This window comes from Ctenopharyngodon idella, chromosome 3 (assembly GCF_019924925.1).
Source record: "Ctenopharyngodon idella isolate HZGC_01 chromosome 3, HZGC01, whole genome shotgun sequence".
In the NCBI taxonomy this organism is placed as follows: Eukaryota; Metazoa; Chordata; class Actinopteri; order Cypriniformes; family Xenocyprididae; genus Ctenopharyngodon; species Ctenopharyngodon idella.
The window spans coordinates 21,284,107-21,305,007 of record NC_067222.1 but is presented as its reverse complement, the minus strand read 5'-3'; the positions used below and the strand labels follow the sequence as shown (position 1 = coordinate 21,305,007).

Here is a 20,901-nt window from a genome sequence, read left to right as displayed (position 1 = left end):
AAATTTGTCTGAAATTCTCATTGGTTAATGGATGTCTATGTGTGTTGTGTCAAAGTTTTGGTTGCATGATTGATTTCCACTTTCACACTTTAGTTTTTCTCTACGTCCTTGCAATGCGTCATGCCAGTTTATTGCTTTCTCCATGGACGGGTCAGGTTCTCCGGCTGTGTGTAAGTTAAAACTTTGCTAGATTGTGGCGTAAATGGCAACTTCCAGTTTGTGCATCACTAAATATTTGAGTGTTGAACCATTAAGACATAACCAAGATTCAACTAGACAAGATTTTTAAAGACAAGATTTGAGGCTTTTTATTGGATCAGTATGGGTAAACCTCAAATTATGCACCTATACATTACTTTATGATGAGATGTATGAATATTCAAATAAAAATCTGCCTAAATTCAGCATGAAATAAAAAATCGCTATTTTTCCTAAATGTATATTTTTAAAGGGTGTTAGTTCACCCAAAAATGAAAATTCTGTCATTAATAACTCACCCTCATGTTGTTCCACACCCGTAAGATCTTTGTTTGTTTTTAGAACACAAATTAAGATATTTTTGATGAAATCCGATGGGTCAGTGATGCCCAGCTACTAAAGACATATTTAAAACAGTTCATGTGACTACAGTGGTTCAACCTTAATGTTATGAAGCGACGAGAATACTTTTTGTGTGGCAAAAAAACAAAATAACGACTTTATTCAACAATATCTAGTGATGGGCGATTTCAAAACACTGCTTCATGAAGCTTCGAAGCTTCACGAATCTTTTGTTTCGAATCAGTGGTTCGGAACGTGTATCAAACTGCCAAAGTCACGCCCCCCAGTGGTGAACCATTGAAATTTCGGAACACTTACGACGTAACGAAGCCTCGTTTACTGAAATCACGTGACTTTGGCAGTTTAAAACGCGCTCTGAACCACTGATTCGAAACAAAAGATTCATAAAGCTTCATGAAGCAGTATTTTGAAATCGCCCATCACTAGATGTTGAATAAAGTCGTTATTTTGTTTTTTTTTGGCGCACAAAAAGTATTCTCGTCACTTCATAACATTAAGGTTGAACCACTGTAGTCACATGAACTGTTTTAAATTTGTCTTTAGTAGCTTTCTGGGCGTTTGAAAGTGTTAATTATCTTGCTGGCAATGCAGGCCTCACTGAGCCATAGGATTTTATCAAAAATATCTTAATTTGTGTTCTGAAGATGAACGAAGGTCTTACGGGTGAAGAACGACATGGGGGTAAGTATTTAATGACAGAATCTTCATTTTTGGGTGAACTAACTCTTCAACGATTCATTCATGCATGTTTCATTTTTTAAATTTAGTCTTCTCCAACTATTTACTCTGCTTAAACTCCGCCTCTTCCTTACAATCAACTACAAGCTCGGATTCAGATCTGCTTCCATCCATTCGTCTACTGATGCATAGAACCAAGTTCCCTTTTTCTTCAATAATGTGTTTCACTTTCGTATGTCACAATGCAGAAGAAAAGATCTGTTGCTATTTCCGTTACATCCCAACTTTAAGAAAAAAATGGTGCAACCAAATTAAGAGCAGACTTAGTTAAAAACAAACTAGTAGTCACTACTTGATGAATGGTTCCCAGGTGTCACAGACCTCCTTGTGGTGTCCCATGTAGTGACAGTAACGCTGTGATTGACAGGTCGACGTTCTAGAACACATGCAGATATAGCGCTTGTAGAACCGGTGCTGCCATGACTATGTTCAGTAGACCTCTTGTCCGTATGAGTCTAACATTTATCTTCCGTGTGACTATTGTCATGTGTCCACCCTCTTCTCACTCTCACACAAGTGATTGATGGAGCTATAGCTGACTCTGTGTTTTAATTGGGTAACAAAAAGTGTTGGGGGTTTGCGGGAGCAGTGTGTGTGTCTGACTATAGGGAGGAGTGTAATGGCCTCCATTCTCCGCAGACATGGATACAGATGGGAAAGTGTGTGTGTGCTCTTGTGAGTGTCTCTCCCTGTTGTTTCTTTCTCTATCGATTTAAAAAAAAAAAAAAAAAAGCTTATCTTTTTTTTTTTTTTTTTTTTTTTTTTGCACGCAATTTTCCTCTTTTTCTTTTGGCAATCCTTCCCGGTTATTTCATCATCTCTGTCTCTGTCTCTGTTTAAGGTTCATCTTGCTGCAGTGTGAAAATGGTATTTGGGACACTGAGGACAGCTATGGTTATAAAACAATCAAAATTTGAGGAGTATGCCATATTGGGATAAATAATACACTAAACTTGGTTAAGGTATTAAAATTACATTATTTGGCATGAAAGGCAAACTCCAGCAAATAATTAAATATGGGTTTATTGTATTATGCAAAAAAAAAAAAAAAAAAAAAGCATAATAAAACAGAAGCTCACAAGAAATGCTGACTACAATGCAGCTATTAATATTTTGTTGGTTCTTCCTTGTTTTTGATTACAGCAGTCATTCTTCTGGGCATTGAGTCACTAAACTTTGTGCATGTGTCATGCTTAACTTCTTTCTAACCCTCCTTAAGTTTTTAAAGTTTTAAAGTTGAGCTTCATTGGAAGACCTGCATGACTTACCAAAATTCAGGTTTATAATTTCAAAGGTTTTCAAAAGCTCAAGTGAGATGAGTAAATGCTCATGGTTAGTCCAGAACAGTCAATAAATAGAAAAACAAAGAAACTTACTTATTTGAAAAAGTAACTCAGATATTCTGTTGTCAATTTAAAAGTAATGCATTGCCTTACTAGTTACTTGATTGTGACCATTCACATCCAGCACATGAGCAATAATGAGATTTAGCTATTTTAACAATATCCTCCATGGTTGCCGAGGACAGCTCCTTCCATCTGGTTATTTTCACTAAAACCCACAAAATATCTAATCTAATAATATCTATCTATCTATCTATCTAATAATATAGCTAATACATGACAAATGGTACAGCCGAAATGTGAAACACTTGCATTAGTTTTACACTCCAGACACAACTTCACAATATGCATACAAAATATTTATAAAATATTTAACAAAAAGTTTGACCACTTTTGTCAGACATCTCTTTTGGCCACTAAAATAAATATATATATATATATATATATATATATATATATATATATATATATAAGAAATTTACTAATTTATTCCTGTGATGCAAAGCTGAATTTTCAGCATCATTACTCCAGTCTTCAGTGTCACATGATCCTTCAAAAATCATTCTAATATGATGATTTGATGCTCAAGAAACATTTATTATTATTATTATTGATTTTGAAACAGTTGTGCTGATTAATATTTTTATGAAAACTCTGATACATTTTTTTCAGGCTTTAATGAATAGAAAGTAAAAAAAAAAAAAACAGTATTTATTGGAAAGAGAATTCTTATACATTTTAGAAATGTCTATACTGTCATTTTTGATCAATTAAATCCATCCTTTGATCAATTAAAGCCATCCCTCCAAAAGCTACATTATTAGATATTCTAAGCATAAAGTACATAATGCACAGCAAGCAAATATTGGGTAAAATAGTGAATTTTAATTAGAATTAACTATATGCATAATTCTTGGTACTAAATAAAATATACCAGACTTCTTCCACCTTGGATTATGTTTTTGCAATGCATTCTGGGATTGTCTTCTCTGCATAAGATAGCCTACATGTGATTATGCCTTAGTATTTGGCCAAGCTTTCATGTCTGGATTGCTGTCACTAATGCTGCCTTCACATGCTATCGGAAATTTGATAATTCTCACTTCTTAAGTCGTGATTACGAGCTCATCGCATTCAAGTTTTGAAATCAAAGGGCGTTCATGTGCAATTTTTACCTAGGAAACTCGTATTTATGATAATTCCGAGAGCACGTGAAGACAGCATAAGTAGCTCACTAAGTTTTGGAACACAGTTTATTTCTGCTTTTGGTTTTGTTCTGCAGTTGTTGTTTGCAGATATTGCATGTGTATTTCCCCATCTACAGGCCCAGAGTGAGAGACAGATGTTCAGAAGTAAGGATGAGACATCTGATCTGACGCCACTAGAAAAACTTTATCTTTTGGGATCTGCAGGTAGAACTCTGTCAGTGGAAACACACTGAAGTTTAATGCCATGTCTTGATGTGCAAATGTTGGTGTGAAATCATTAATGACAGGTTAAATCATTCATTTAGGCTGCGGATTCCTCAGAGTCTCTCAGCGCACTGCATGTGTATAATGACATTTCATTGGTTCTGAATTGCTTAACTTCAGGAAATTCTGAACAAAAGCACACACTCTCAGAGATGTCAGCTGGCACAAACTTCCCAAATGTTGTATTTTATTAGCAGTGTTGAGGGTAATGCATAATAATCATAATAATGAGTCATAATAAATGGCACTGACTTAGCTCATGAATATTACCTCATGCTGACATAGAGAGCTGCAGGAATGACATATTTTTGTAGGCCAAAACCCGTAAACGAGTTAGCATGGATCCATAGTCATCAAGTCAATGTTGTTGGGTTTTTTTTTTTTTAATGGGTTTTTGGTTAAATGCCTGAAATATAAGGATCATAAACTTTTGTTGGTCACAGAGCTTATTTTCTGCAATAATGCAAATGCAATGGGAAAAACCTATTGGGTTTTTGTTGTGTGAACCAGGGTGATGCTAAACCATATTTGCTTGGTTATATGGTTCTATATCACTGTTGTCTTGACACATTGGCCACTTTTGTCTGTTTGAAATAATATCAGGTTTCTGAAACTACTGTAAATAGTTTATTTCAGGAGTGCACATCCAACAGAAAGTGCATTTTAAAATCAGCCAGCTGAATGTGAGCAAAAATCGCAGGAGGTCGTTGCCCCTTCTGGTTCCAGCACCTCTAATGTGAATGAGTGAGTGAAGATGTCTTTGTTCCTCGAGTTTCTTTCCAATTAAACTGCTGTGATAGACGGCTTTGTGGTTACCTCTTTCCAAATTCATTTCTCAGACTACTAAAAACAATAGGCATGCCACTGTATCGTCTAATGCGTATTGCATACTTAACTGGAGAGAGCTAAAATCACCAGTTCCACATTATTTCTACAGCTCAGTTTATGAGATATTTGGTGTCAAATGATTGAAAGCTGCATGCTCTGCTTTATGTCCGAGGAAACACTTTATAATAAGGTTTTATTTAATAACATTATTTACAATAAGAGCTAAAAAATACACTACTGTTCAAAAATTTGGGTTCATTATATATATTTTTTAATATTTTTGAAAGAAGTCTCTAACGCTGACCAAGGCTGTATTTATTTGTAAAAACAGTTATTGTGAAATCTTATTAGTAAAATAACTAATTTTTTTTTTTTTAACATTCCAGGTATCAGTGTGTTATGAAAAAAACATGAATTAACAGTTATGAATATTATATTTACAAATTAAAGGCACGATATGTAATTTTTCGCCGCTAGATGTTGCTTATTCAAAAAAAAAAAAAAAAAAAAAAAAAAAGTCGTAGCCGTTGGAATGAATTAAAAATGTCCGCTCTGCACCGCGCCAGTGGACACGCACCGTGTGGCGCGTGTCTGGAGGAAAAGAGGACGCGCGGAGTGGAAAGGGCTTGAATGAAGCATGTTTGGCTTTAGATAAAACTGCTAGAGAGTATAGCGCTGAAATATCATTACCACAAACGATCCTGAGTGCTTGACATATTGTGACCGGAACACACTGAGGTCTGAAGTGGGACATTTAATTTGGGATATTCCCACATCCAACCTCGTCTGGAACGCAGAAGGCTTGTGCACACCGGGACGATTATCGCGCGCGACCTGATGGGATGGTTTTCGCGGGAAGTTGCGTACAAATGTCACTGGCCCGTGTGTGACTCGTCATATCTGCAAAATAGAGAATTGTTGCTCTGGCTCATTTGAGGCGTGTATGGTGTGGGAATGGCATAGGTTAGTTGTCATAATGAGTGAGAAAGGCTGACATGGAGCAGTTAAATCTCGAACCTCCGGGGAATCAACAGTTTTAAAATAACTCCGAAAAAAGGATAGTCTGTTGGCAAAAAGGGACTGCGACAGAGCTTGTAACAAAACCAGAATGAACATTGGCTTGCCTTTTTGGAGATGGAGGGTATTTGAAATATTGTATAAGCAAAACAGAGATGTTTTTGTTACTCAACAGGTGAGTAAGGAATTTTATTGAACAGTTAATTGTAAAGCATTATCTATTGTGAAGTGTCATTTCATTATAGTTGTTGTAGCGCTGTGCTTGAATTTATTTTGAAGGAAGTAACTTACCATGTCTATTACTGTATGTAGCTACAGTAAAGTCTTCAGCAACAATTTATACCATTTATTCATAGTTTTCACGTGATGTCACACCTTTACAGGAACGCCCACCTGGAGGGCAAAACAAGGCTTTCCTCCATTGCCCGCCAGTCATTTTCACCAGGTTTGTAGTAAGATCTAATGTAGCAAGACAGTGATATTAAAAGACCAAATTCAATATACACCTTATTGATTATGCATACTTTGTACAGACAAACAAATGAACACAGAATATTAATGCAACACGAGGTTTCTCGTTAAGCGTTTTTTCCATTGAATACCATTATAAGGAAAACACGTTGCGTTCATATTCTGGGCTCATCTGCTCGCCTGTATATAGTATGCATCATCAAAAAGGGTTAAACTGAATTTGATCCTTTAATATCACTGTTTTAGTATATTACAGCGCTTTAAGGGTGGGTTGCACTAAGGATTCTTTAGCTTGGCATCGGTTCACCCTCCGCCTATGTTGCTTGATCAGCCCTTTAATACTAACGGTCTTTCTGTGTAGTTAATCTGTGTTTAAAATTAAGTGGTGCAACACAACTCGATTTAAAATAAAACCCAGATCAACAAATCCTTGATTAGTGTTAAACTTTGCTTAATTTAATCCTTATTTGTGCAACCCACCCTAGTGTTTTTCATGTTAGCTTTTTAAAGGGGGTGATATAATGCCACTTTTACAAGATGTAAAATAAGTCTCTGATGTCCCCAGAGTGTGTATGTGAAGTTTTAGCTCAAAATACCCTACAGATCATTTTTTATAGCATGTTAAATTTGTCACTTTTTGAGGGTGAGCAAAAATGCTCTGTTTGTGTGTTCCTTTAAATGCAAATGAGCTGCTGCTCCTAAGCAGAGGGCGGGGTTTCAATAGCTCATGTTAGCACATAGTACTGCTAGCAGCGCCGATTACCTCACGCAGACTCACTTAAAATGTCAGAAACTGTTCAGCCTTTTATGTTCAAACCGAAGTCGGACAATGATGGAGAGACTCAGGAAGAAGTGACAACATGTAGAATGCAACAGGACGTTTCTGAATGGTTAGTGGATAAATTTATGTAGCTGATGTGGAGTTAACTATCTTAAAGTCATTGATTAGCATATTCTGTCATAATGATCTATAAATCGCTCGTGTGGGAACTGTTGTAAGATCCTACAGAACCAGAGAATATATGCTGCATGAAGATAGAACAGGTATAGTTTAGTTTAATTACGGTTATAACTTATGTTGCTTTTATGGCATGCTATTGCATTTGTGTTATGTACTGTATTGCAATAACATGGCCTCACCCCCTTTGTTGCGTGTTCTTGGGGGCAGGGTTTATGTACATTTTAGGGTTAGTGATGTCACCAACCCGGAAAGAAGCTCATTGTAGTCCCTACCAGCCATTTGTTGTAGTCCGTAAACAGAGAATTCTTTAAAAGAAAATATCTCCCTTTGCTTTGAACTTTGAGAGTCATAACTTTGCAGATGTTGTTTATGCTCTAACAGCAACATTACACACTAGCTAAAGTTAAAAAAAGTGAACTCATAATGAACCACCCCTTTAAACAATTGTCCTGCTGTTTTTAGTGATTGAAATCACTGCAGGTGCTGTATACGGATCACTTGCATCTTGTTCACATATTTTTGTTTTTAAGATGGAAAATTGACAGGATTGTGCTGCAGTTGCTGTTTTGCCTTCCAGGGCTCCGCGACAGTCACGTGACTGAAAAACTATGAATTAACTTTGTTAGTTCATGATACTTAATGTACTAACTAATGTTAAAGAATTGAACCTTATTGTAAAATGTTGCCATTTCCAACTTAACGTTTCCTTAAACTTAATGTAAAAATGTCAAGCATACACCATTTTCTCGTCTAAAAATGCTGCATTTTGGACCAGATTTGATGTCCATAACTGAAAGTCAGGCTAAATGAGACTACTAAAATGCAATAGCAGGGCTCAATGCTAAGGATTTTTTCTACTGGCCCGGTTGGGCCAGTGGTTACTTGCCCTGCCAAAAATTTCACTGGCCACACAACAAAAAATTAATAAAGTAAAATAAAATAAAATGGGCCTATAAAATAAGCCTAGTTATTGTTTTCGTTGTTTTTGATACATCATGTAACCTATAAGGTTATGACACCAAAAGCTACTAGATTAACTCACTTAAATTTTATATATTGTTAGACAAATAAACAATAGGCTAAGTAATAAAATAGGAACAAATAATCAAATAACGAGTGATAGCACAAATAAATACAACAGAATAAACATAAATTAAATAAACAGTGCTTTTCAGGGTTTTTTATGTAGGCTTAAACAGGAGATTTTCAGGTATAGAAATTGTAATCTAATGTATAAACTTTGTTAAAGTTAGACAGTCAAGAGCTGTTACAGATGCATAAATAATGTTTTGAAATGTTGAAAATAAGTACTGTTATTTGAAATTATTTATAAAATTAAAATATACTTTAAATATGAAATTAAACCCGCCAATAGGTGGCAGCAAGTCCCTGTTATTAATGAGCGAATCATTGAGATTCAACCGATTCATTCAAACGGCTGATTCATTCAGGAAGTGTTCCTCAGAGACCAAACAATTCTGTGTGGACTTTGTTTGGAACAATTTTCGTCGGCGAAATAGAGCGAAACAAGCAATTTGGTGTCTAAAATGTAAGTCACTTAATATAAACTGCTTGTTTATTACGTCGTATAAAATCAATATCACATTTGTAATCATGCTAAAACTTGGCGCTCTTCGTCTAATATTGGTTAACTATATTAAATTATATAAATATAAAAGACATACATGGGCATTTTTTACCCCTTATCTTGTATTCTGGGGGCATTCTAAATGCATTTTAATAGTCTAACGTAGATCACGCAGTGAAAGCGTACACTAAATATGCACGCGCACTAGTCTAACCTACTAGACTACATCACGTAGAGTATGCATGCACTCAGTGGGTGTGTTTTTGTTTGGTTTTTGTAAAGTGAGGGACATACTCGATAATGTCAGATCGTTAAATCAACAATTACGATATCATAGACGATATATAACGCACACTATATATATATATATATATATATATATATATAACTACAGCACAGTCAACTGTCCCGAGCGTCGTTCACACTGGCCCCGGGCCATCGGGTAGTCCTTATTGTCGAGCCCTGAATAGGTTCCTTTGCAGCATGTTGATAACATCACACTGTTGTATAAAACCTCAGTGCTTGTCTATATAGTTCTCTAGCAGTATACACTCTCTGTTACTCAGTGAATGCTGATTGATGTTTTTTTAAGTAGATATTTCCAGAAATAGCAGAAATAGATAGATCCCTGGGTGACCTTCCCCGGCATCATTAATCAGACTCAGTCCAGAGGAGTGTTTCACTCTGCCTTTTATTTTTTAAACAAGTTTATACAAAGAACACTTAACAATGTTTCTGTTATAAAGAGATGTTTAAAAAGCCATTAAATCAGTTGGACCATGTCCGTATGTTCCTTATAAACTGCAACTAGTGTCGTAGAAACAATTGGCATTTTCTTTGCTGTTGTGTAGGCATGATTACTGTTGCCATTATCATCATCATCATTGCTCTTGTTATCATTAACATCACATTTCCTCTACCATATGTTCAGTCATTTCATTGCTTAGTAAAAAATTTGTTTCATAATAATAATAATCATTATTTATTTATTGAATAAGGTAGATCTCATGCTGACCTAACAGAAAGCATTTACAGACATCTTTCTACCTGATGGTTACAACAATTGTTGCATTAAATCATGGGATTTGTAGTTTGTATTATTAGACAGTTTTAGTAGTCAGTGTTCTGTAAATCTTTTAAGGAATATACTAGCTCAAAACAAGTTTAAAGTCTGTCAGCAGTTCATTTGGATATAACTTCACAGACAAGGTTAGTAAGAAATATCAAACATTTTAACACACATAATCTTAAGGTTTAGCATTTATACTTTTGAAATGGTGATGTTTATGCTATAGACTTCCATTGTAAATGCATTAAATTGTTTTAGGTTGTAATTACAATATTTTCTAAGGTTATCGACAGAAGCTTACAGATGTTTTTGATGATAGCTTCAAGACCCAATGAAAATAGTTTTTGTTGTTTTTAACCCATGTCAGATAGCTTTTGAAACAACCTATAGGCTAATGTATTCCTAAAAGTTGCTAAAAATAGCTAGCACATATTGCACATTCACAACTTTCCATTTAAAAAAATGTCTAAGAGTTTCTTAGAAATATTGTTGAGTCATCCTGCACTGAACAGATTTTTGTCCAATCAGATCTGTAGAATGAGAATGCCCCGCCCCCTGATACCACCTGTAGCAAATCATGATTCATTCCTGTTAGCTATTTAAAAAAAAAAAAAAAAAAAAGGGGATGAGATTTTGTGCCCCACTCAAACTTTCTGTTTCAATAGAAAATGTCAACACAGGGCACCAAATGGTGCTAATCAAGCAAATTCACAGGGTCTTAAGCTTGTTTCGAACATAGGATATTCCTTAATAGTCAAGCCAAACCTTCCCAGACATCATAACAGTCCATAAATGTCTTCTAAAAACGTACAACTTACACACTTATACGACAATAAATTGTGGTTCAACTCAAATAGGTGCATTCCAGCTTCACATTTGAATTGCCAGTTTTTCATGTGCTTTCTACAGCTGTGTTTCTCTGACTGTCTCTCTCTTTCACCATCCTGTAAATTTTTATTTCTCTGAATTATTCAACATCTCCTCAAAGTGCAGCCAGACTTAAAGAGGAAAAAAAGCATGGCAGATATGGAAATGGGGCATTAGACAAGCAAAAGAGATGGAGTACATGGAAACGAGAGGAGAGGATGACAGATCTCCTCTCTCCACCCACAGTTCTTCATCATCATGTACTGTATTATCCTCCATTTCTCTCTCTCCCCAGCCTCAGGAGACCCATATTAACTTAGATATCACCGACAGCTGAGACTTACGCCTCCTACTGTTCCGATGAGAGACGGAGGAACAAACACAAACGAGACAGTGACAGAGAGAGAAGGAAGGAGAGGGAGACTACTGTAATATGAGGTCTACACTGCAAGTGAGTGATGCGACAAAACTAGATTATAATCAATGAAACTGTCCAAGTGTGAGATGGTGCAGTAGTTGAAGTTTGATGATCAGTTTCTGGCTGCTCGGGTTCCTGTAGGCAAGGGTATAAGGTACTTGAAAATGTTGTGTGCTTCGTCACTAAAGTGTTGTTCTGGAAATTCTTTTCTGTTCTTTTATTAAGAATATATAATTTATTTAACTAAAAAAGGCATATCAAGGTCCCGGAATCCAGAGAAACAAGCAGTAAAATCAATGTAAAATGTACTGTAATTGGTCAAACTATGGTCATTCATCCTTGTTAAAAAACATCTCATCAATCACCACAACGTATTGTAACCATTGTTGAAGATGAAATTGACTCAAACATGTTCGATCTGCACAATGCACAGTTTACGTTTCAGAATAATGATTTCAGTTTAGCACTAAACGCATTTTAGTGTCCTAGAGTCATATATTCGGGACACTGAAGACAACTATGATTAAATAGGTTGCTTTGCATCAAAGTTACTTTACTAAAGAAAGTCTGAAATGTCAAAATGAAGCTATGTACAATTACACTACAGTTCAAGGGTTTGATGTCGAATTTTAATTAATTTTGAAAGAAGTCTCTTATGCTCACCATGATCAAAAATCGTGATATTGATCGACACAGTACCCATACAAAAGTATATTTTCTCAGTATTTCTTACACCCCTGTCTACAGGTCCTGTGTGTACATTTATGTCATTTTGAAGATGGATGGTGACTGGACGTTCACACTGACGGTGATTTGCCATTTTTATTGAGGGATGACAATTAACTGGGTGACACAAACGACAACAACCCTAAAGTTAAGGTAGGTTCAATTTTATGCAAATAAACTACCATGTAATATAGTGACTACCATTAAGAATGCAGACAGTGTAGACTCTGTGACTCCCAACAATTTAATCGAATTTAATGTGAACGTCCATTGAGCCTTGAGGAGTTAGAAGAGGAAGCTAGGATGAGTGGAAAAGAGAGAGTGAATGCTGATGACATAGAGCTAAAGGAAGGGAAAGAGTATACTGTTTTGTTTATCTCAGCAAGGGAACCTGTGTCCTAACCAGACATGACTATTATAGCATTGTGTTGGGTAGCCCCGCCAACAGTGAGATCTTATTGGTCCAAAATCCTGCTTGCTAGAGCACAACAGGTAGTAAAATCCCCTTTGATCCCATAAAGCGCTGCTAATGGCATAATTAAAGTTTTATGTTTGAATATTTTCAAGCATAATACTCAATACTATTTCTGATAATCAATGACTTTGATAATGAATCATTTTACATTGTACCATTATTGCTGATTTTGTTACATCATTTGCAGTGCTTCTTGGTTTGAGAACTTCATCACTTCAAAAAAATGCCAAGTATAGTCTTATGCTTTTGTTTCTTTTTCCCATTTTTAAATTCAAAATACTTTTTGCCTAAATATTGATTTAATGATTTATCTCAGAGCCATTTGCTTGGTTCAATGAAATATCATTTGGAAATAATACTTCCAGAAACCAGGCTGTCACTGTTGCAGTGTTTGCATGGCATTTTGGACAAATAAATTACTTGGAAACGCGTTGTGTCACACCCTTAGGACATGATGTAACATCAGCTGGCTGCACCTAGAAAAGCATTTAAAAAGTTTACACGCACAAAACACTGTGTTTACAATGTCAAATCCTCAGCTCTAGAGTGTGTGTGTATTTGTGAAAGGCTGTAAACTAATGCTGCATTATATTCACATCATATACATACATTTTTACACATTATTTTTATATATTAAACTTTTTGCTCTTTTAAACCTGATGTATGAATAAACGGGCGTATATAATCAGTAAACATGTAAAACACAAATGTGACAGGAGATATTTCTCAATGCTAGTGTTGCGGTAAAAAAACCTGGCCTTGTTCAAGCCTAATTAGTCTTCCTGTCGTTCTTTTTATCGATGATGTAACCAGTGACTTTTAATTAGGATCAACCTGCAGTGCTGTAGCTGGCTTTGGATTTCCTTTAATGCTGGTAAGTTCAATCTTAGAGCAGTTGTCTTTTTCCACGCCTGTAATAAGCTCTCATATACCCTTAACGCGTTTTTGCATATCTTTTCTGGGTTCAAACAAGAACATTCCTGTTTTCTTAAGAAGGGAACATTTTTTGCTTCGCGATGGATGGTATTACACAACCTATGAGTATGTTACAGCTAGAAACTTTCTCAACTTTTGATCACAAAACAGAATTCACCAAAGTAAACTCTGTCCACTCAACACAAGCAGTTGCACTCCTCATTGCATTGGGAAAAACTAACCCTTTCCATGTTCAACACGGGCAACTCCTCTTAAGAGCACACACCTCTTTAAAAGCCCTTAGTAGAATTCATCCTAATTATACATCGACAAAAGGTACAGCTTAGAATAGTGCATAAGATTAGACTGGTCAAACATACCACCAAACGAATGGAGCCATCAAACAAATGGGAACAATGTGATTCTCTAATATACATATTACATGTCTCTGGACTGGCAACTAAGATGTCATTCAAGCATTGGTTATAATACATCTTTTAAAAATGATTAAATAAAGCATATGCTTTATACATATAGCGCAAGCTTAAAATATGGCAAGACATCTTTTAAGTTAGTAAGGAAAGTGAGAAGGGTGTTAAAATTCGGAAGCACTTCATCTCCATCAAATGGTTGTCAACTGCGGCAGACTCGACTCTGATTCCATTTACGCTTACGGTACAAAAAAAACAACATTGCAAATAGTACATAAACAGTAAAAAGTACATCATATATTGCTAAAGATAAAATGCTACCCGGTGGCATTCACATCACAGGTAGAACACTTGTATGTTAAGAAGAAATCAGAAACAACAGTCATTCAGCTTATTTGGGTGGTTTAAAATAACCACTGGAAACGAGTCTTCACACCGAAGGAATTCGGAAGAAGATATTTACAGCTTGTGTTTCTTTGTAACAGATGTGAATGCACTCAACAACACTTGATTTCACTTTTTAGTCCTTAACCTGCAGAATTAAAGAGGTAACCTGACCAATCCAGTGCTTTGATTTGTACTTGATTTGTACAAAGTTTATTCCAGGAAGTTATTCCTCATTTGATTCAGGTTTTAAGCTGATCTTTGTCACTGTGGTTTTATTGACAGATAAATCTACTCTGTTCTTCTCGAGCATTCCTCAAAGACAGACTTTATGACCTCCTGGCCGACAAAGTGGCTCCGTTCCAGGCAGAGGGTTGTGTAGCTGGCTCACCTTGGCATCGCTTGACATCTCTGTGCCAGTCGTGTCTGTCCTCCAGGGTTTGCCCCTGAAACCCAATGACACTCTGGAGTCATTGCCACCGAGACAAAATGAAGCACTGCTGTAGCTCAGGATAGTTTGACTCAACGCTGACCCATGAGAGCATGTTGATACATCCTCGCATCAATTCAACGGTTGAAAATAGCCATCCAGGAACATGCTGTAACTGTATTTGCTGTCATATTTTTGGAGCTGCTGTCCCTGGAGTTGGTCCAGAAGTTGAAATTAACTCCAAAATGAATCTGGTGAGAATAGAGAGAGAGAACTTCCTTTTTTGTCCCTTTTTATAGTTCATTACAAGCTCAATTGCTGTAAAGTGTACTGCAATGAGTATAATGGAATCTAGTGTTCTCGTTCCGAGTTCAATAATCCATCTCTGCCTCTTGCCGTTTTATTTGCAAGCAGCCCAAAGGAGCAGTTTCGTTGAACTCTGAACATTTCACACTCTTGAATAAGTCCCTAGGTGGCTTGTACATTAGTTGTCATTGGCCCGTAAAATCTCACAAGGCTGTTCAAACAAAGTGTGCTATTTTTTTAGACACATCTGTTTGCTCAGTACACAGATGCTTTATTGTCATGTAAAGAAGCAAGAGGTCGCCATCAGACATTTCTGCAGGTCTCCTTTAAATTGGTGCATAATTAAATTTTGTTTTGTCGCCTTGCATTTGTCTTCGAGCAAGAACGCTAAATCTCCATTCAGATCCTTTGTGGATGAAAAAGACAAAACAGACAAGAAAAGAACAAGTCTACAGAAAGCGTTGGAGAACATATTTTTGGATCTGCTGTATTAGAAGCAGGCCGTCATCAATTACAGCGCCCCCTGCTGTTCTGTGGCAGTGTGGCAGCCAAACGCCTGGCTGGGAACAGCTTGGAAGAGCAGAGAGTGAGTGAGTTTGACAGCTGTGTCCATCAGTCATTTGGCCCCAGGCGAGAGAGGACGGATAGGCCTAGCATTGCTACCATTTTCCCTGGTCTCTTGAGCAATTCCAGAGACACCTAAACTCTTCACTCTGAAACCGATGCCCAGCACCATATTTAATAGTTTTCCACGCCGTGTGCATTAGGATGCTACAAGGTGTAGGTATTGCCGCTACATGCTAGATTTGGCCACCAAACGATCGGTAAAATAGGTTCTTGCTTTCACCAGAAGCGTAATTATTTACATTTGGAAGTATTCAGAGGAAGCAGGCTGTTTGACAGATATTGCAAAGAATACACATTGGTCATTTTAGGAAAGTTGTTTTGGCAGTGCTACATATGACATTGCCGGACTTGTTCACCTAGATGTGTGCTCCTCCGTCACTATGGCACCTTATCTCTGCGGGCAACTTTTGTCCCCTGAAAAGTCTCTCTTGAGGTCTGTCGGTAATAGAGACTTGCTCATTGACCTTGTCTTTACCTCTCGAACAAGAGTTTGAAATAGAAGCAGCCAGAATAGCTATGACTTGAAGTGATGTTGGTGTTCCGCTCCCTAGACAAGACTGCATCCTTTGATGAAGGTGTTGAGGTAAAGAGTCCTAGGGACATTGGACTTTGCCGATTTCACCTAGACCCTTATCCATTGACTGAAATAACAAACCCTTGGACATCATAAACTCTCTCCCTCTCTTCTTCTCTCTCACAGGACACCTTGGTTTCTTCAATGTCCTCTTCCTTATGCTTCCTCGCTGTTCTTTGTCCTTAGTGGTCTAGAATTGTCTGAATAATAACTCACTGTGTGGCAGCTCTTGGCTGATAGAAGTTGACAGCACAATGGCCTTGTCTGAAAGGGTGTGAAGCTCCTGAGGTGCAGGGCTCCTGCCTTTTGCTATCGTACACATGGGTCAGGGCCACAAGAGACATCTGAAGGCCAGCAGTACAAGGCCAGAATTTTAGAGGGAAGTTGGATCACCAGGGATTCAAGGCCCATCGAGAATCAGAATCAAGACCATGCAACCCCTCCTCTCCGGTTCTCTATATTATAGTACAATGAATATAAATCTAGTCCAAAACATGTACAAGGAGGGAATATACTATAAATATAACTGAAACACATGTGCAGAAGCTTTCACATCCATCCAGTTGCAGTGTCTAATCAAAATCATGCTTTCTTGTGTTTGTGTCCTTTCTAGACTTTCCCCTCAGACTGTCACTTCCGTTTTGCTGTTCGTGGGCAGTCCCTTGTGTTTCGGGTGAAGGTGTGGAGACTGTCCGTACCCCAGAGGCTGGGTGAACAACTCTGGAAGAGTCTCAATGCTAAACTGCCGCTTGTTGGTGAAGGCCTGGCGCCGACAGTTAGGTTGGGACAGTGGTGGCTGTGACTGTGCCATAAGAGGGACCTGATGTTGGACATGACTCTTGTTGGGGTCCCAGACTTTGAAGGCCGAGGTCGAGGTGAGTGGGTGTGTATTGGTCTTGGAGATCTTGGGCTTGGGAACTTGGGCCGATGTAATGGTGATGGCCAAAGGAGTATGTATGTCTGGAGGCGGAAGGAAGGGTTTATCTTTTAGGTGGAAAGCAATGGGCTGGAAGGTTGCAGGCGAGGATTGGCGGTGTGTGTAATCCATCATAGGGTAGCTCTTGGGGTAGTAATCCCTTGCTGTAGTGTCTGCAGGGAAAAAGGGCAGGGAGAAGAGTTAGAGAGATAGAGGCTAAAATACAACATAGCATTGTGACAAATATGCTATAGATTTGTTTAATAGTGTTGCTTCTATACTCACGTACCCTACAGTATATAGTGTACAAACCTAATGTATTTGTCACAGACTATAGTTGCTATATTTAGTGTTCAGAGGATCTAATGAGTAAAACACCTGGAGCAGAAGGTCATCAAGTGTGACATGAGGATGCCCTCAGCACTTTAGCATAACGCAACACACATGCAGGCACGCACATGCATTCATTTGAGGGAGCTATGGCTGTACACATCATGGTCATGATGAAAAATGAATATATGTGTCCTGAGGCCAGACACTGTTTGAAAGAATCAATACAAGAAATTTAAAGTGAAGAGGTGCTGATGCACATAGCTGAAAGTAGAGAGTGGAACAGTTTGCAGTTTGGTCTGGTTTTGATTGTATGGTAAAAATGTGTTATATTGACATTTTGAGCCACAAAGACAATCTATGATGCAGGTTTTTTAAAAACGTTTGTACTGCAACATTACCAAACTGCAACCAAAAAGCAACATTGTGGAATGTTTTGTACTTGCTGGGAGGAACCATCCATGGCTTTACCTGGTGTTTACTATAGTCTCACTACAAAAACTGCACGTGAGCTATAATTATTATTCACTGTTGTGTGTAATATTTTATTTAGTGATATTTACAGTGGCTTGGTAAAAGTTAGCTGCTTATGAAATGGAAACAAGTTAGGGTTAGGAACAGTATAGTAATGGCTGGTTATTTTATTCTTTTTCAGGTTGAAGTGGGTTAGCATGTTAGCAACAGTTGACAGCAGAGAGTTAGCCTTTTAGCCTGTCTCGTCAAATTAGCCTATCTCCGTTGAGCACTGCAAGCTATAGACAGGGCCTCTCGCTTCACTGCCCTCAGACATAAACAACCTTGCTTTACGGTTTTGTCATTTTTCTCTCCTTTTTCTCATTTTCCATCCTGACTTCCTATACTGTCCCTTCTCGTTATCGATTAAGTCACAGCTAATGCATGAGGCAAATAGCTGCCAGCAAGGCACACAAGCATAGCTTAATTTCAATGCATGTGTATGTGTGCTCTGAAACATATATCCTGGCCCGATGGTAATCATTGTTTCTGCCAAAATACTGTAGTCAGTAAAACTGGTAACTTGGCATTAGCCACTACTGTTATGATTAGTTTTGACCGCATCAGTATGGACGAGCTCACTGTTTGTAGTTGTGCACGAGCGAATGTCGGTTACTATTACAATCAGCTTAGAAGGTCAGAATGAAACCTGAAGGGGTTTTAGAGACAATGCCGCATGCTGTGGGCCAAAGCCATGTCTCAGCACTGCACATCTTAAGTGATTGAAAGTGATTGAAGAAGTGACAAAATCTGTGTTTAGAAATATGACAGAGTTTACCTAAATGAGGATGTTAATTTTTTCCTGTGGATAGTAAATCAAACAGTAATTTGCTAATGCGGTTAGACATGCAGATTAGCTCATATTATTTCCTGCACATCCATTAGCACATTTGTGTGCTTTTAAATTGAGGAGTGTTTTGATTTGAATTTGAAGGAGAAGAGAGGAGCTAAAGAATCACAATTCAGTCGACTTCCAGTGAAGGACCAATGAATAGGTAATGTGGGCAGTGTACGTTGAGTAGGCATGAATTATTTAGGAAGTGTGTTTAAAGAGAAGGACACTAAGATATATTACACTGATAATGAGCAAAAGAAGAACATATTTAACATGCATACGCACACACACTTATGCCATATACACACAACTAGCTTGAAAAAGAGTACTGCACAGCTACACAACTACACACACGCTTATGCATATTCCTTAATTTTTGGGACACCATGAGGAAAACACCTTTATAGTAGAGCACGATTCTGGATAAACTGAAATTTGTTTGTTTTTGTTTGTTTGTTTTTTTGTTTAAAATATAGGTCACCATTCTCCCATGATTCTATACAGACAATTAAACAAAATAACATGTACAGTAATTTACTACAGGTTCAGACAAAATGTTAATTGATGCAGTCTATTTAAAAAAAACTTAATTATTCTAAAATTATAAAAAATCGGCTTGAATGAATGATTCAATGGCTCACTCATAAAGACTTCACTTGTTTCATAAATGGATGCATCAGTGTTTTTGAAATCTCTTGAATGAATGATTCAATGACAAATACATTTTTAACAGGTACTTGTCACCACCTACTGGTGTAACGATGTAATCAATTCGATACAATCGTTATTTGAAGCTTCAGTTTATTTCCAAAAGGTGATTTACTCTATTTTGATCGCTACCATGGACATCGGTGTTTATATACGAACTATAAATATTTATCCCAGTACTTCTGTGAACGGAAATTATGATACTTCGTGGTTGAAAAGAATATTTGTGAAACTGATTTATAACTACATGACAACTGCTCTCTGGGTCAGATTTGAATGTTCCGGTGTGATCGTTCTTGTCAAAGGTTCAATAAACATTAATGCCAAATCATTGTCATTTAGGAATAAGATCGCGTGGGTGTTTGAATCGAGATTACAATCTTTTAACAATTAATTGTGCAGCTTTACTTTATAGACATACTAAATAATGTTGTAATAAAATGTAAAAATTCAAAAAGGTTTATGGGAGAGTTTGGTTTAAGATCTTGAACAGATCATTAGCTCAGTATAAATGCAATCGTAGTCAATGGAAAGTCCGCACCATGATAGAAATCGCTGTGTGTGTGTTTGGTCCTCAGAAACATTCAGGCTGCAACAGGAGAGAAAGTGACATAACTGCCTGATGATGTCAGACACAGGAAGTGCTCAGAGAGTAAGCATATGTATCAAACTAATGAACAGACGGTAAATGTACCGACAGCCTCTATGTCCATTTCTTCTCTCTTTTTTTTTCTTACTGTCTCTTCCCCTCTTTACCAGATAGACAGTTTCTCATCTCTCTTGAATCTCTTTCTCTGCCTCTATCTTTGTTTCCTTCTTCACAACTCTCTCTATATCTGTCCATCACTTTCTAATCGTTATTCTTTAATTAAGATGATGCTGGGAAGCTTTCTTAGGCACCTGCCACAAGTTGGCTCCAACCCTATTCATTACACCCCCTCCCCATGCGCATGTTCCCCCTCCTTTTTTCCCGTCATCCTTTCATCTTTCCCTCCACTTGCCCTGCTGAACTCTCCCCATCCGATATCTTTGCCAGCGCAGTCAGGGCTGATCCACCGCAAGCTTTCCAAATGCAATAATCCAACAGTAGACACCGTGCCAGGGATTGCATGCGCATGTGTGCAGACGAACTGTATAACTACACAACGTTTGAAAGGGGAAAAATAAATCCCTCTCCATCTTTGTGTTTTATCCTCTCCTATCTCTTTGATGTTCCTGTTTCACATATTTAGCCTGCAATATGTTTTGCATTAGTAAGATCCCACAATAGCTATACAGAAATAAAATCAAATGGGTGAATCTTGTCTTATTTTCTTTCTTGCATAAAAGAACATTCAGAACTTGGTGAGAAGAAAGCATATATTTATTTTGCATTTCAGTCTTTAAATTTTATAGGAA

The 20,901-nt window shown here is 37.3% G+C and overlaps 1 protein-coding gene across 2 annotated transcripts in view; it reads right to left on the bottom strand.

The window, feature by feature from the left end:
* Nucleotides 1-9,651: 9,651 nt before the first annotated feature.
* Nucleotides 9,652-20,901, bottom strand: part of LOC127509585 (protein shisa-8) — an 84,529-nt gene continuing 73,279 nt past the window's right edge. For both annotated transcript variants that reach the window (XM_051888441.1, XM_051888440.1), the window contains one exon: nucleotides 9,652-17,290. In XM_051888441.1, the coding sequence (XP_051744401.1) occupies nucleotides 16,824-17,290 (467 nt within the window). In that variant the 3' untranslated portion in view covers nucleotides 9,652-16,823. The remainder of the gene's footprint in view (nucleotides 17,291-20,901) is intronic.